The sequence below is a fragment of the Lacerta agilis genome, chromosome 2, assembly GCF_009819535.1.
Source record: "Lacerta agilis isolate rLacAgi1 chromosome 2, rLacAgi1.pri, whole genome shotgun sequence".
Taxonomy (NCBI): domain Eukaryota; kingdom Metazoa; phylum Chordata; class Lepidosauria; order Squamata; family Lacertidae; genus Lacerta; species Lacerta agilis.
The window spans coordinates 118,631,874-118,648,485 of NC_046313.1; the positions used below are offsets into that span (position 1 = coordinate 118,631,874).

At 45.7% G+C, this 16,612-nt stretch overlaps 1 protein-coding gene across 1 annotated transcript; it reads right to left on the reverse strand.

Annotated features, from left to right (window-relative positions):
- Positions 1 to 794: 794 nt before the first annotated feature.
- On the reverse strand, positions 795 to 15,684 carry LOC117042241 (oocyte zinc finger protein XlCOF6-like). Its single transcript, XM_033141772.1, has 3 exons — positions 15,652 to 15,684; positions 12,470 to 14,263; positions 795 to 2,034 (listed from the first exon to the last, which is right to left on the reverse strand). Exons 2-3 carry the CDS (start codon positions 14,109 to 14,111, stop codon positions 1,079 to 1,081), a joined length of 2,598 nt encoding a protein of 865 aa, XP_032997663.1. The 5' UTR covers positions 14,112 to 14,263; positions 15,652 to 15,684; the 3' UTR covers positions 795 to 1,078.
- Between the last annotated feature and the right edge of the window lie 928 nt (positions 15,685 to 16,612).

Genomic DNA, 16,612 nt, shown 5'->3' on the forward strand with positions numbered 1-16,612 from the left:
GACACTCGGACTCAGAACGCAAGGGAGAAATGTGCTAAGAGGGAGGCACACTTGGCAAATGTCCCCACTGTGAAAGGACATGTGGATCCAGATTTGGCCTCCACAGTCACGTACAGACTCATTGTTAAAACCGTGTTTATGGAAGACAATCTTACTCGGCTACGAGTGATCGCCAAAGAATAAGAATTACAACCATGGGTGTTATACGGCTGTTCCTGTACAACCAATTTAACCATCGCTGCTTACAAAGCAACACGACTTTCACCCTTTTTTCCTCAAAGCTCTATTAGCAACCACAAAACCCCAACATTTCCAACTCTCTCAACTGAAGACTGAACTTCAGCTGACTCAAAGAGCATCAGCATTCCCACCAGAATTAGAGATTAACGCTCTCTGCAAACTGCAAACAGTTCATGACATATTATAATGCATTTACTATTGTGAGACATTTCCTTCATTACTTGAATACAGGGACATGGGTGGCGCTGTGGTCTAAACCAAAGGGCCTAGGGCTTGCCGATCAGAAGTCGGCGGTTCAAAACCCCGCGGCAGGGTGAGCTCCCATTGTTCGGCCCCGGCTCCTGCTCACCTAGCAGTTCGAAAGCACATCAAAGTGCAAGTAGATAAATAGGTACCGCTCTGGCAGGAAGGTAAACAGCATTTCCATGCACTGCTGATTCGCCAGAAGTGGCTGTCATGCTGGCCACATGACCCAGAAGCTGTACGCCGTCTCCCTCGGACAGTAAAGCAAATAGAGCGCCACAACCCCAGAGTGGTCCGTGACTGGACGTAATGGTCAGGGGTCCCTTTACCTTAACTTGAATACGTGGGTACAACATTACATGTAGACACCAGAACTTCACATATACACTATGCATCTAACAGCTGATATATATTAAGATCTACACTCAAATTGAAGCTCCTTCCACACTCCATGCATTTAAATGGTTTCTTCCCATGAGAGTTCACTATTGTTTTGCGAGGTTTTCACTATGACTAAAGATCTTTCCTCACTCCATATATTTAAATCCATATGCTCCACTATCAGTAAAGCTCTTTCCAAACACAATCCTCACATTTAAATGCTCTTTTTTCTGGGGTGAGTTCGCTGATGATTCTTAAGGAGTACACTTTGACGGAAGCACTTTCCACACTCCATACATTTAAATGGTTTCTTTGTGTGAGTTCGTTGATGGCTTCTAAGGGTTGCACTACGAGTGAAACTCTTTCCACACTCCATACATTTAAATGGTTTCTCCCCTGTGTGAGTTCTTTGGTGCCTTTTATAATTTCCACTTTGACTGAAACTCTTTCCACACTCCATACAGTTATATGGGTTCTCCCCTGTGTGAGTTCTTTGGTGCAGTTTAAGGTGTTGACTATTACTGAAGGTCTTTCCACACTCCATACATTTAAATGGTTTCTCCCCTGTGTGAGTTCTTTGGTGTAGTCTATAACTTCCACTTTGACTGAAGCTCTTTCCACACTCCATACATTTATATGGGTTCTCCCCTGTGTGAGTTCTTTGGTGAAGTCTAAGGTTTTTGGTTGAAGTGAAGCTTTTTCCACACTCCATACAGTTATATGGTTTCTCCCCTGTGTGAGTTCGTTGATGTATTCTAAGGACTCCACCATGACTAAAGGTCTTTCCACACTCCATACATTTAAATGGTTTCTCCCCTGTGTGAGTTCTTTGGTGTGTTTTAAAATTTCCACTTTGACTGAAGCTCTTTCCACACTCTATACAGTTATATGGGTTCTGCCCTGTGTGAGTTGCCTGATGTATTCGAAGGGACCCACTTTCATAGAAGCTCTTTCCACACTCCATACACTTGAATGGTTTCTCCCTTGTGTGAGTTTTCTGATGTAGTCTAAGGTTTCCATTTTGACTGAAACTCTTTCCACACTCCAAACATTTAAATGGTTTCTCCCCTGTGTGAATTCGTTGATGTATTGTAAGGTTATCACGGCGACCAAAGCTCTTTCCACATTCCATACATTTAAATGGTGTCTCCCCTGTGTGAGTTCGCTGATGTATTCTATAATTTCCACTTTGACTGAAGCTCTTTCCACAATCTACACATTTAAATGGTTTCTCCACAGTGTGAGTTTTCTGATGCAGTTTAAGGTTTCCACTTTGACTGAAGCTCTTTCCACACTCCTTACATTGAAATGGTTTCTCCCCCGTGTGTATTCTTTGATGCGTTCTAAGTTTTCCACGCTGACTGTAGCTCTTTCCGCACTCCATACATTGAAATGGTTTCTCCCCTGTGTCAGTTTGTTGATGTTTCTTAAGAGTTTCGCTCCAGTTCAAGCTGTTTTTGCACTCCATAGCTTTAGATGGTTTCTCTTCCATGCGAGTTCATTATTGTAATTCGGGTCGCCTTCTCCTTTGGGGGGAAATAAAATACTTTTAGGGTTTCAAGGAAGAGGGAGAAGGAACCTAACACAAAGTGAGTCTAATTAACACCACAGTCTTTTTTAAAAAGCATCTCCTACATTCTCCCCTCTCCTCTCTACAGCTCCCTGAGGAAGTATGGCCAGGGAATGCGCCACTTGATATCATGCCTGTTTTGTGATACAGAACTATCCCAGGAGAAAGTCTCTGTCCAGGACTCTCTCACTTTCCTTTCTCCATTTGGATGGGTGGCTAAGCGAATATGTGTGACTCTGAAAAAGCTGAATTCTAATGGTCAAGACTTTCAGAGGAAAATATCCTTATATACCAATTGTATGGAAGCTGTCAACTGGAGAACAAAATGGATTATGTTTCCTAAGGGTGGCCAAGAGTCTGATACTGATGAATTAGAGGAATAAAGATATGTTCCCCCTTAATCAATAATAATAATAATAATAATAATAATAATAATAATAATAATAATTTATTATTCCTCCCATGGCCATCTGGCTGGGTTACCCCAGCCACTCTGGGCACCTCCTAACAGAATTCTGAAAACACAATAAAACATCAAACATTTAAAACTTCCCTAAACAGGGCTGCCTTCAGATGGATTGATGATATGACAACAATCAGAAGGGATGGATGGCTTGCTTATAGACGTAGACTTTGTTTGGAGAAATATATTGACATGTGGAATGAGTTCATAGAGAATGTAGTACATTTCTAATGAACATATATATAGTAGGCGAATAATATTATGGTATTTTTTGCACATTTTTCTCTTCTCTCCCTTTTATCACTTAATTTCCTATAACTGAAATTATTTCAGTCAGTTACTTCCCAGCTACCAGCATTCTTCTCCATCCACCTTCAGAGGTATTATTCATGTGAATCCCAGGGCGTGGGAATCACGGGTGGGGAGGGAGCTTTTGCCCTCAGGCCCTGCTGGTGAGTTTCTCCTGGGTTGGTCACTGTGAGAACAGGATGCTGGAAAAGAGGGGCCCTCCTGTGTTGGGTACTGGCATAAAAACTAGGTCAGGTGTTCTCAGAAAACCACTAACTATGTTAATTATCTGTATGAGGAGAGTTTTTTGGAGTTGCCCACCACCTGCAAGGTACAAGAAATAAAGTCATTTGGCCAGCACAGTTTCCATGGAAATGGAAAAAGTGAAACTGAATTAAAGAGGAGAGTCTGTGCACCATGACTAGCTGATTCACACTTTCCATCTGGATTGTGGCTGTTTCAGGACTGAGATTTTCAAGCATTCAGATGTAATTTGACAATAGTAAACCATTCTACTTGAAGCCCGGAATGTCATGTGGATCTCTACCTCTCCTTCGTGCTTCAGTTTCCTGCGCTCTGAATGCTGCTGCCAGTGTGAACTTTGCTGAGAGGCCAGTTTGGGAAAATAATAATGGACCCAAGTAGTCAGCGAATTATGAGCGAAATAACCATATCCTTTCATATCCTACTAATCTGGAAGGGCTTTTTCTATGTTCCTACACACTGAAATGAGACACACAAAGATACAGTCTCACAGAAAAGTGGAAGTACAGACCTTCCAATTGGTCCAGGACAACGTCTCTGTATTTTTCTGTTTCAATGCAGATGAGCTCAGAGTGGTGTATCAGAGTCTCTCCTAAGTGGAATAAATAAAATAGAAGTGCTATTAATGTCCTATGTGATTGTTAAAGTATTCAGAAATATTCATCGTTAGAAGCAAAGCCAAAAGTGTCTGGCAGCCAATTGAAGTCCAATAAAGATATGATGACTCTTGTTCTTGTGGGCAGCAGTTGGATGATGTAGACAAGAAAGCTCATTTCACCATTAACCTGTGAGTCTCTGTAGATTTTGCAGGTTTACTTCAGAAACTGTACCAAGGACGTACCACAATTATTAGCACAAGAAAAGTTACAGCTGGACAAAATCACAGGATTCCTATAAACTATAATCCCACCCAATTACTCTCTTACAGTTTGTGTGATTGGCAAGTTGACACACCTTACTTGTAATACTGGCAATCCTCGTCCTGCAACCCAGTCAGATGGGCAGCATATAAATGAACTGTTATTGTTATTCAAATGCCTACACGTAAACCCTCCAGCAATGGGCATTGTCTATCATGATCTTGGGTCCTTTACCATTGAAACCGACCAGACTGGGAAATTGCATACATCTATTATCTTCTGATGCTGATGCACTGTTTCACAGCTTGTAACTCACTCTACCAAAAAGAAGAAGTAATAAATATGATTTCAATATATCAATGATCTATGAATCCTGAAAGCATTTCCATAGCACCGTCCACCCATATTTCTGGACTGCTGTACAACAGCATCAATGATCAGCTGTGCAGTGGAAAGTGAACACTGCTACTTCCTTCTCTGCAGGGAGGAAGGGGGTCCCGTGTCAGTTGTCAACACCCCTCTCCCCTGGAAGGAAGTCAAACGTTCGAGATGGGCAAGACGACCCCCTCGCCAGTTCAGTTTGTGCTTAAGCAGGCAACTGTATAGCAAGAAATAAACAACAGAACACGAAGAAAAAGGAAGACAACTTCTTAGGATAAAGGAATTATTCAGTGGTCCCACAGTGGGGCATTTTACCCTGGGGAGCTCCTAACGGTCTCTGTAAGTGTCATATATTCTACCCAATATTGATCCAGAGCAGATCTCCAATGTATAGTGTTATGTATTGGGTTTAACCCATGTTATGATTCTAACCAATCGTAGAAGGGTAGGTGGACGAAACTTCTAATGACAAGCACTGTCAACCGTCAACTGTCAACTGGCACTTCTTGCTGGGGCTTTCAGAGTGTGTTCTTCCTTAATATGGGAGTGAGCTGTTGAATAAACGAAGTTACATTCAGGGAAGTTCTGACTTTCCCTGAATATTTAATATATAGTTAGCTTTACTGCTACTGAAGGCAATTGAGCAGAACGGTCACAAATCCAATACACTGAGTATTGGCACTGTCCATAAGAAATCCAGTTGCAGCAGACTTAACTTAAACTTACAATAACTTATAATAAGACTAAAGCTTAACACTAAGCATATTATGTCCCAGGGCTACCCTCTTGAAAGTTTCACCTCCTGCCAGTACAGAGGTGGGCAAGGACCACCCACACGGAAACCCCCTCCCTGCACTAACACAAAGCCTGTGTGGAGGGGGGGGGGTAGTTTCCGGTAACTTAAGGAAGGCCTTTCCTCCCAGTATCTTCCTACCTTTTCTCTCCAATGGCTGGACTTGGTAGTCCTGCGTCTGGAGCCCCCAGAATCTTCTCAGAGCATCTAAGGGGGAGGGGATTCCGCTACCCGGAAATAAGTGGGTGGGGAAATGGGACCCCCCCCCCTTTTCAGGGATCTCTTCCAGTCCCTCCAGAGATTCCCCTGCCAGCGCCCAAGATGGAGACATCTCTTCCAAAAGGCCACGTGCCTCTCTCTCTCTCTGTTCGGCAGGGCTCCCCCCCCATGCTTCCATTGATCCTTTAGCCCCCCCCCCAACTTTTCCTGCCCTCCTCCCTCCGTCTCCCCTGCGCCCAGAACCCCCCCCTCCTTGGCACCGCTCACTCCCGAGCGCCCCCACCTCTCCATCCGGAGGGGCCTCACAAGGCGACATGGGGAGGGAGAGAAAGAGGGAAGGAAGGAGGGGGGGGTCTCTATCCAGGCCTCTCTCTCACCTTTTCAGCCTTCCATTGATTCCTTCTCTCCCCCCAGGAAGAGGGGGGGCTTCAAAGCAGGATGCGTCCCGGAAACCTTGTGTGTCCCTTTCTCCCCCCCCGTCCCCATTTCACCCCTACCCTCCCCCCCCCACCGCTGCATCTTTACCTCTTCCTCCTCTCTGCTGCCCATCCGCCTCCCTTCCTCGCTCTCCCGAAGTCTTTTCCTGCAATGGAAAGAGCAGGGAGGGAGGAGTCAGTCCAGCGACGCCCCGCCCACTTTCTAAAGCTCCTCCTTTTTGCCCATAGAGCTACGGCGGGGAAGAGCAGCCCCTCCCTGTGCTCTGATGGGAACCCGCACTGAGGATTTCCCCAGGACTTGCATGGGAGGCGCTGCCTGGGTCGAGTGGGGGGGGGATCTCCTTTATGATTGAGAAGGGGGGGGCAAGTTCTTCCCTATTCAGTTCTTCCTATACTGGATGCTCAGGGACCCTCCCAGTACGCAAACTACAAAAAGATCCAATTTTCCAGAGTTTATCTTGCAGTGAGGGAATAGAGACTCAGGCAGAAGTTGAACAAACGACAAGGGAATTTTTATTTACACAATGAAGTTTGTGAAAGAAAGAGGGTCAGAAAATGCGCTTTCGTGTGCAGAAGTCAACTTATTTTCTTAAACTATAAGCTGCCTGAGGCTTAACCAGAGTGTTACTTAGCCTCTCTTTACTCAAGTACCAGCTGCTATACTTCAGTTTCTGCTACTTAGTTATGAGAGGTGGTTCAGTTAAATAATACAACACAGCTTCCTTCCCCGATCAATGCCCTGGTCCATGAGGGGCACTTTTCCTCACGCCCCCTTCCACTCTCTAAGCAGCCCCATTCTTGAGGTAATTCCAAGTTGGTCTAACAGACCCAGGGGATCCCCCCCCCCTTGTGACTGGCTTGGGGGTCTACTCTCCCCACACAAACTGCTCCCCCCCCCCCGACTCGAAGGAGACCCAGGGGGAGCCTGAATTCCCCCAGGAACTGCTTCTCCTGCCTCAGAGTCAGCCCTCTTAGGACACTCCTGTGGGTAGACCTTTCCCAGACCCCCAACCTCCTAGCCAAGCTGGGAGGGTCTTTCCTCAGGGTGGGTGTTCAACTCAAATCAGAAACAGTTCTCCCTCGGACAAATCCTATCCCCCCCCCCCACTCCCACCTCCAAAAAACCCCCTCTCCATCTTCTCTCAAATCAAACTCTCTCCCTCAGAAATGGCTCCATTTATTTTCCCTCCAAAAGTGCTGTTGGCCAATCAGAGAGGCTCCGTCCCTCTGGTGGAATTTCTGAGGGACTGAATGGCCAGACTCTGGCTCTTCTGTCCATCACACATCTGCCAGACAATAAACCAGTAGAGTTCAGCCGTAGGAAATTTCTGTCCCTGACCACAACCACCAGACCTACTAAAGGTCAATACTTTCAGAGGAAAACCTCAGGATTTGGGAACCCCCACATATCTACATTGCCTTGGGTTTCACAATATAGCAGTTCTAAGAGCATGCTGTTAAGATGCTGCACTCAATATGCCAGCAAGTTTGGAAAACTCAGCAGTGGCCAGAGGATTGGAGAAGATCAGTCTACATCCCAATCCCAAAGAAGGGCAGTGCCAAAGAATGCTCCAACTACCGCACAATTGCACTCATTTCACACGCTAGCAAGGTTATGCTTAAAATTCTACAAGGCAGGCTTAAGCAGTATGTGGACCGAGAACTCCCAGAAGTGCAAGCTGGATTTCGAAGGGGCAGAGGAACCAGAGACCAAATTGCAAACATGCGCTGGATTATGGAGAAAGCCAGAGAGTTCCAGAAAAACATCTACTTCTGCTTCATTGATTATGCAAAAGCATTTGACTGTGTCGACCACAGCAAACTATGGCAAGTTCTTAAAGAAATGGGAGTGCCGGATCACCTCATTTGCCTCCTGAGAAATCTCTATGTGGGACAAGAAGCTACAGTTAGAACTGGATATGGAACAACTGATTGGTTCAAAATTGGGAAAGGAGTACGACAAGGCTGTATATTGTCTCCCTGCTTATTTAACTTATATGCAGAATACATCATGCGAAAGGCTGGACTGGATGAATCCCCAACCGGAATTAAGATTGCCGGAAAAAATATCAACAACCTCAGATATGCTGATGATACAACCTTGATGGCAGAAAGTGAGGAAGAATTAAAGAGCCTTTTAATGAGGGTGAAAGAGGAGAGCGCAAAATATGGTCTGAAGCTCAACATCAAAAAAACTAAGATCATGGCCACTGGTCCCATCACCTCCTGGCAAATAGAAGGGGAAGAAATGGAGGCAGTGAGAGATTTCACTTTCTTGGGTTCCATGATCACTGCAGATGGTGACAGCAGTCACGAAAACAGAAGACGCCTGCTTCTTGGGAGAAAAGCAATGACAAACCTAGACAGCATCTTAAAAAGCAAAGACATCACCTTGTCGACAAAGGTCCGTATAGATAAAGCTATGGTTTTCCCAGTAGTAATGTACGGAAGTGAGAGCTGGACCATCAAGAAGGCTGATCGCCGTAGAATTGATGCTTTTGAATTATGGTGCTGGAGGAGACTCTTGAGAGTCCCGTGGACTGCAAGAAGATCAAACCTATCCATTCTCAAAGAAATCAGCCCTGAGTACTCACTAGAAGGACAGATCCTGAAGTTGAGGCTCCAGTACTTTGGCCACCTCATGAGAAGAGAAGACTCCCTAGAAAAGACCCTGATGTTGGGAAAGATGGAGGGCACAAGGAGAAGGGGACGACAGAGGATGAGATGGTTGGACAGTGTTCTTGAAGCTACTAACATGAGTTTGGCCAAACTGCGAGAGGCAGTGAAGGATAGGCGTGCCTGGCGTACTCTGGTCCATGGGGTCACGAAGAGTCGGACACGACTGAACAACAACAACAACAACAAGAGCAGAGGTGGTAAAATCAGGAGCTCGCCTCTGTGAGGAAGAGTTTTGGGCTACTTTGTGAAAGTTCATTCCAGAAACTAGGAGCTGCTTTGGAGAAGGCATTTCACAGGAAGGAACGGGGTGAGGGAATATCTGACAGCCTCCTCATTTCACACGATCTTAACCTTGTGTCTGTAGCTGACTGTGAAGGCCAATTCTGGATCCACACATCCTTCCACAGTGGGGAACTGAGGCGTAGTTAGGGGGCAGGGGGCAATTCTGGATCCACACATCCTTCCACAGTGGGGAACTGAGGCGTGGTTAGGGGGCAGGGGGCACTGAGTGCCAAAAAGTGGAGGGTGGCACTTACCACACCTGAGATACCGTGTTTCCCCTAATATAAGACACCGTCTTATATTTCCCCCCTCAAAAAAACACAGTATGGCTGATTTCCAGGAGATGTCTTATTTTAACCGCTCCGCGTTGGTACGCTGCATAGCCACGCCTATCCAGGCCGTCTTATTTTCGGGGTATGGCTTCTATTTCACAAATGCGTAGAAATCCTGCTACTGCTTATTTTATGGCTATGTCTTATTTTAGGGGAAACAGGGTACAGATCGCTCCTGGGAGTGAAGCGGTGGCTTGGGCATAGGCAAGCTCCGCGCTGTCAGAAAAAGCAACCCAGGTCTGCAGGGTGCTGGAGCAGAACAGGCCTCAGGCACTGATATTCTCGTGTGCCTTGCCCTGCTCTGGGTCCCCCAGTGGCTAGCTACACCACAGGTAGGAGTTGGTTGCGATGAGGGTTTGCCATACATGTTTTCCTCTTAGCACACTTCCCTCTTTCATCATGAATTTGAGCGCTTTCCAAGTTCACGACACCTTTGCTAAAGGCTGTTCTCCAACTGGAGCACTCATAGGTCAGAGTTTCCCAAGTGTCGGTGTTTATACTAAATATTTTCAAAGGTTAATGTCCAAGGGAGGGAATAACACCTCAAAGAAAAACAGAACAGAGGGATAGAAAAGCTCAATGTCCGGAAGAGACTCAGTTTATTTTCAGATAAGCTGTTGCAATAGCATCAGCGATTCCAAACAACTTTGAGAGGGTTTTTCAGAAATGTACAAGCATTAGCTCATAGAAGTTATACATAAGAAGGAAGGTCACAGGTCAGGGAGCTGAAACTCTTTTTCTGCCCATTATCTTGGGTGTCCTGGTGTCTCGGAATTTTAGGATTATCGTTTCACACACTTTTTGTCCGTCTACCATTCCTTAGCATCCCATTCCCATAGCTTCCTACGCCTGGAAAACTCAAGGTGGGAACAGTTGGTCACATAAACGTGCTATTTCTAAAACAGTTGTTAGAATGATAAGGGGATGGGAGTGGGGAGTTCAGAAGTCCACATAGCATAGAAATTCTTACATTACATAGATTCCATCACAGAGAGTAGTTGCAGATATTACAAAAATACATAATTTCATTCAGTGCTAAATTATATGAAATCTATTGTTTGCTTGTTAAATGGGTTAAGTAACAGCCTCCAGCACAACATGATCCAAGGGGAAAGGGAGATTCGTGTCCACCACCATCGCGCTGCCTGCTTCAAGCTGCTACTTGAGTGGCTCTGACAGTGACGGTCTCAGATCTTCTGAGGCACAGACGTGCAGCCCAGCCACAGAGAGGAGGGCCTGGGTGCCGGGGCTCAAAGCTTTCTGTCTTTAATTCTTTTTTCCTGCTGCCACAAGAGACAATGTTTTATCTGAACACTGAGTCCTTCAAATAAGCAAGAATGAGGAGGAGTTGTAGCACAATCATCAATTACAAAAAGTATACAGGGGTTCCAACATTTACTTTATGTACATAAGAAGATTGCTTCACTCATTCTGTGTCTTATCATCATCATCAACCTTTTATTGGCATCAAACAAACAAACATACATACATACATACAAAACAGAAGCGGATTAATACTTTCACAGTTGCACAAACTATGTGTCTTATTTGTTCATTTAGTGTAATTACAACAATAGGTGTTATACGGTTGTCCGTTTACTACTAATTTAACCAACCATGCTTCCAAAGCATCACGACTTTCACCCTTGGGTAGCCGTGTTGGTCTGCCATAGTCGAAACAAACAAAAAAAGTCTTTCCAGTAGCACCTTAGAGACCAACTGAGTTTGTTCTTGGTATGAGCTTTCGTGTGCATGCACACTTCTTCAGATACACTGAAACAGAAGTCACCAGATCCTTAAATATAGTGAGGGAGTGGGGAGGGGTATTACTCAGAAGGTGGGAATGGGTGATCAGCTGATAGGTGTGGAAAACCTGTTGACAACTAATTGCAGCAGTTAAGAGTCGTCAACAGGTTTTCCACACCTATCAGCTGATCCCCCATTCCCACCACCCTTCTGAGTAATAAAAAGTAAGAAAAATTTTCTTTGATCCCCCCTGAAGCCGTAAATTTCCAGTAATCCCTCAGCGATTTCCCCCATTGTTTTAACTGTATAGTTTTCCCCAAATCAATTGTCAATTAATCATTGTCTCCTTCACCATTTCATCCTTGACTTCCCATTCAAGCAATAGATTGTACATTTTAGAAATAATTTTATTATTTTGTAATAAATGTATTTCCAAAAAAGAAGGTTCATCCAGGAAGCCTTTTTGTGTCCTGTCCTTATTAAACTTACTATTTATTTGATGGTATTGTATCTATCCCGTCAAATATTGTTTAATCTCTTCATATTTCTTCAGCCTGAGCTTCCCTTCTTTTCCCTCTAATAAGTCTTTATACTTCCCCCAGTTACCTTCCGAATTTGCCTTCTTCACTGTAATAATTTCAATGGGTGACAACCAATTGGGTGTTTTTGGTTCACGAAGATTTTTGTGCTTTTCCCAGACTCTCAAAAGGGATTTTTTAATAAAGGCTTTGTACCTTCACTTTATCTTCCCCCAAATAGGCATGCCATCCATGCATTTAAATGGTTTCTTCACATTCGAGTTCAGTAATCTTCTGAGAGGTTTTCACTCTAACTGAAGTTATTTTCATACTCCATAAATTTAAATAGTTTCTCCCCTGTGTGAATCCACTGATGTTTTCTAAACGCTCCACTATTAGGTAAGCTCTTAGCACACACAACCCACACATTTAATTTCCTCCTCCCATGAGTTTGTTTGCTGATGTCTTTTAAAATGTCCAAATTAACTGCAGCTCTTCCAACTCTCTATAAATGAGTTCATTGATGTATTTTAAAATGTCCACTGACTGAAGTGCTTTCCACACTCCATTCATTTAAATAGTTTCTAGCATGTGAGTACGCTGATGTCTTCTAAGGTTTCCACTTTGACCAAAGCTCTTTCCACACTCCAAACATTTAAATGGTTTCTCCCCTGTGTGTGTTCGCTGATGGTCTCTGAGATGCCCATTATTACGGAAGTTCTTTCCACACTCCATACATTTAAACGGTTTCTCCCCTGTATGAGTTTGCTGATGGCTTCTGAGGTTCCCATTATCAATGAAGTTCTTTCCACACTCCAAACATTTAAATGGCTTCTCCCCTGTGTGAGTTCGATGATGTTTTCGAAGGTCTCCACTCCAACTGAAGCTCTTTCCACACTCGAAACATTTATATGGTTTCTCCCCTGTATGAGTTCGCTGATGGGTTCTGAGGTACCCATTATCACTGAAGTTCTTTCCACACTCGAAACATTTATATGGTTTCTCCCCTGTATGAGTTCGCTGATGGGTTCTGAGGTACCCATTATCACTGAAGTTCTTTCCACACTCGAAACATTTATATGGTTTCTCCCCTGTATGAGTTTGCTGATGCATTTTAAAATTTCCACTTTGACTGAAGCTCTTTCCACATTCCATACATTCAAATGGTTTCTCCCCGGTATGAGTTCGCTGATGGGTTCTGAGGTTCCAATTATCACTGAAGCTCTTTCCACACTCCAAACATTTAAAGGGTTTCTCCCCTGTATGAGTTTGTTGATGTACTCTAAGGGTTACACTATAACAAAAACTCTTGCCACACTCCATACATTTAAATGGTTTCTTCCCTGTGTGAGTTCGATGGTGCATTTGAAGGGTTCCACTTTGACTGAAACTCTTTCCACATTCCATACATTTAAATGGTTTTTCCCCTGTGTGATGTCTTTGGTGTAGTCTAAGATTTTTGGTTGAAGTGAAGCTCTTTCCACACACTATACATTTATGAGGTTTCTCTCCTGTGTGAGTGTGCTGATGTATTCTATAATTCCCACTTTGACTGAAGCTCTTTCCACACTCCAAACATTTAAATGGTTTCTCGCCTGTGTGAGTTCGCTGATGGTCTCTGAGATTCCCATTATTACGGAAATTCTTTCCACACTCCATACATTTAAACGGTTTCTCCCCTGTATGAGTTTGCTGATGGCTTCTGAGGTTCCCAATATCAATGAAGTTCTTTCCACACTCCAAACATTTAAATGGCTTCTCCCCTGTGTGAGTTCGATGATGTTTTCGAAGGTCTCCACTCCAACTGAAGCTCTTTCCACACTCAAAACATTTATATGGTTTCTCCCCTGTATGAGTTCGCTGATGCATTTTAAAATATCCACTTTGACTGAAGCTCTTTCCACATTCCATACATTCAAATGGTTTTTCCCCTGTATGAGTTCGCTGATGGGTTCTGAGTTTCCCATTATCACTGAAGCTCTTTCCACATTCCATACATTCAAATGGTTTTTCCCCTGTATGAGTTCGCTGATGGGTTCTGAGTTTCCCATTATCACTGAAGCTCTTTCCACACTCCAAACATTTAAAGGGTTTCTCCCCTGTATGAGTTTGTTGATGCCTTCTGAGGTGCCCATTATCACTGAAGCTCTTTCCACACTCCAAACATTTAAAGGGTTTCTCCCCTGTATGAGTTCGTTGATGTAGTCTAAGCTTACCACATTCACTGAAGCTTTTTCCACACTCCAAACATTTAAATGGTTTCTCCCCTGTGTGAGTTCGTTGATGTCTTGTAAGGCTTCCCTTCGTACTGAAGCTCTTTCCACACTGCATACATTTAAATGACTTCTCTCCTGTGCGAGTTTGTTGATGTTTCATAGGAGTTTCACTCCAGTTCAAGCTCTTTCTGTACTCCATAGTTTCAAATGTTTTCTCAACTGCTTGAATCACTGCTGTTAACTAAGTGCATACACTGGCCGAAACATATGACACACATTTTAATGTTCTCTTCATTATTCCCAGTGAAATTGCAGGTGGCCTCTCAGAATTCTGAATGCCTTCTCTGTTGCCTGCTTGCGAGTGGAGAAAAAAATTCTGTTAGCGTTTCAAAGAAGAAGAAAAACGAACTTTTTCATTAAACATCTCCTAGATCTTCCCTCTGCTCTGTCTAGGACTCTCTCACTTTCCTTTCTCCTTTGGGGTGGGAGGCTAAAGGAATATGTGTGACAATGAAAAAGCTGAATTCTAATGGTGAAGACTTTCAGAGGAAAATATAAGGATTGCATGTGAGCTGTCAACTTGATAACAAAAGCAGATTATGGGTTTCCTAAATGTGCCCAAGAGACTGATATTGATGAACTGGAGGAATAAAGATAAGTTTCTCTTTAATTAATAATAGCTGTTTTTGTTTTTGTTGTTGTTATTTCTACCCTTGCCATCTGGAAAATTGACCACGCTTTTGGGTGTGTGTGCAGGGAGGCACCCCCCCAATCAAGCAAATAAATAAAAATACTTAACTAACTGAGCAATTGTGTCACAGACAATTCGGTTCCATCCCGCCCAACAAAAAGTGCGCCCCCTATAAATACTGCCTACTCCCATGCCCTCTGGAACCCCCCCCCCCCCCGTCAGCCAGCGCCCAGGATGGAGAAATCTCCCACACCAAAGGCCACCTCTGTCTCTTATCTGTCTCTCTCCCCACCTCCTGCCAATGCTCGGCTGTTCTTATCTTCCCAAAGTATGCTTCTATTCATTCCTCAGCCCCACCCCAAACATAAACCGTCCCCCTACTTCCCGGAGTCTCCCCTGCGCCCTTGGACCGGCTCCCCCCTTGCCCTGCGTGCCCAAGGTGTCCCCAGCGCGCCATCCTGTCCATCTGGAGAGGCGTGGCAAGAAGCGCAGGGAGGCGGGGGAGGGAGAAGAAGAAAATGGGGGCGGGGGTGTCTCTATCCAGCCCTCTGTCGCTTGCAAGGAGTAGACCCTCTCTCCATCTCTACCGCCAAAGGGGCCCCACGGGGAGCGGGGTGGAGCACGGATGCGCCTCTTACACACGCGGAGCCAGGAGCGCCCCAGTGATCCCTGCCCGGGAGAAAGCGGAATCCGCGGCGTCGGCGTCACGTCTGAGGCCTCGGTTCCAACACAGCCCTGCTTGGGTACGGGGGGGGGGGGCTCCCGCAAGGACCCCCCTAATGGTGAGCATCGCATTTCAATTCCGGCACAGGCTCCAGAAAGGGGGTGGGGTGCAGGGAACCAAAGCATCTCTCGCCCCCTCCCCAGGAATAAAACGCCTGTTTGGGGGGGGGGGGTGCGTGAAAGGAGATCGTGCAATGGGAACCCTGCAGGTGTTGGTCCCCCCCCCCCGCTTTGCAGCTATATTGCATAGATCCAGGCCCCTGTCGCTAGTTTTTTTTGGGGGGGGGGTTGTCTCTTTGCCGTCCCCCCTTTGCTGCAGCTTTACCTCTTTGTCTTCTCTTTCTCTGGCCACCCGCTTCCTTTGCTCGCTATTCCGATTGCCTTCCTTGCAATTTGAGCGTGGAGGGAGGGTGTGCCCTCCCCCTTTTAAGACCTCCCCCTGCTCCCTATTCGGATGGGAACCTGACGTGACGGTGCTGCCTTTTGCCTCTTCCTCTTTGGGCTCCATTGGGAAATTGCAATACGCGCCCCCCCCCACGCTCCATTTACAGTGGGGCAATTGCTGCAGGCCGATCGAGATTAAAATTGGGTGTTGGGTGGGTGGGGGGGAACTCCCCCCTGTGAAGCAGCTCCCCCCCCCCCCGCCTGCACTGAGGGTTTGCACATGATTGGAGTCGAAAATAGGGTTGGGGTCCTATTTCCACGCCGGAGATCGACCCCGGGACTTCCCTGTACATGCAAAGCAACGGCTCTGTCATTGAGCTGCCCCCCCCAAAGGAGCTGACTCTGACCCCTCCAGCAAAACTGGCAGAACAACGGCGGCCTATTTTGCGGGGCTGTTGCAGCGGGGACACTCCCCTTGGAAAATGGGTGTCACAGTGGCGCGATCCCCCCCCCCATTTTTTTTTTAAAACAAAGATAAATGTAAGCTTGTTTAACCTTCATGTCCAGGAGTAGCTTTTCCAGAGGTGGGGTCTGTGGGTCTCTTTGGCTGCTGCTACCGGGGATCGAACCCGCGACCTTCTCACAAAAGAAAGGGGATTTTTGTTTGCGGGGAGAGGGGGGGGATCTCCTGCCACTCCCCCCCTCCTCTCCCAGGGTCAATGAGCTCCGCTTCCTAGAGAGGCAGGAAGTTCGTGGTGGGGTTGTAGAGGCGAAATGGGAGGGGGGGGGGTCTCCCTGCACATTCCCAGGCAAGGAGGAGGTCTGGAGAGGAGAAAGAGGTGCTGCGTATTTTGGGGGTGTTTCGGGGTTGGTGGGGGAGGGAGATAGGGTTGCCAGGTCTG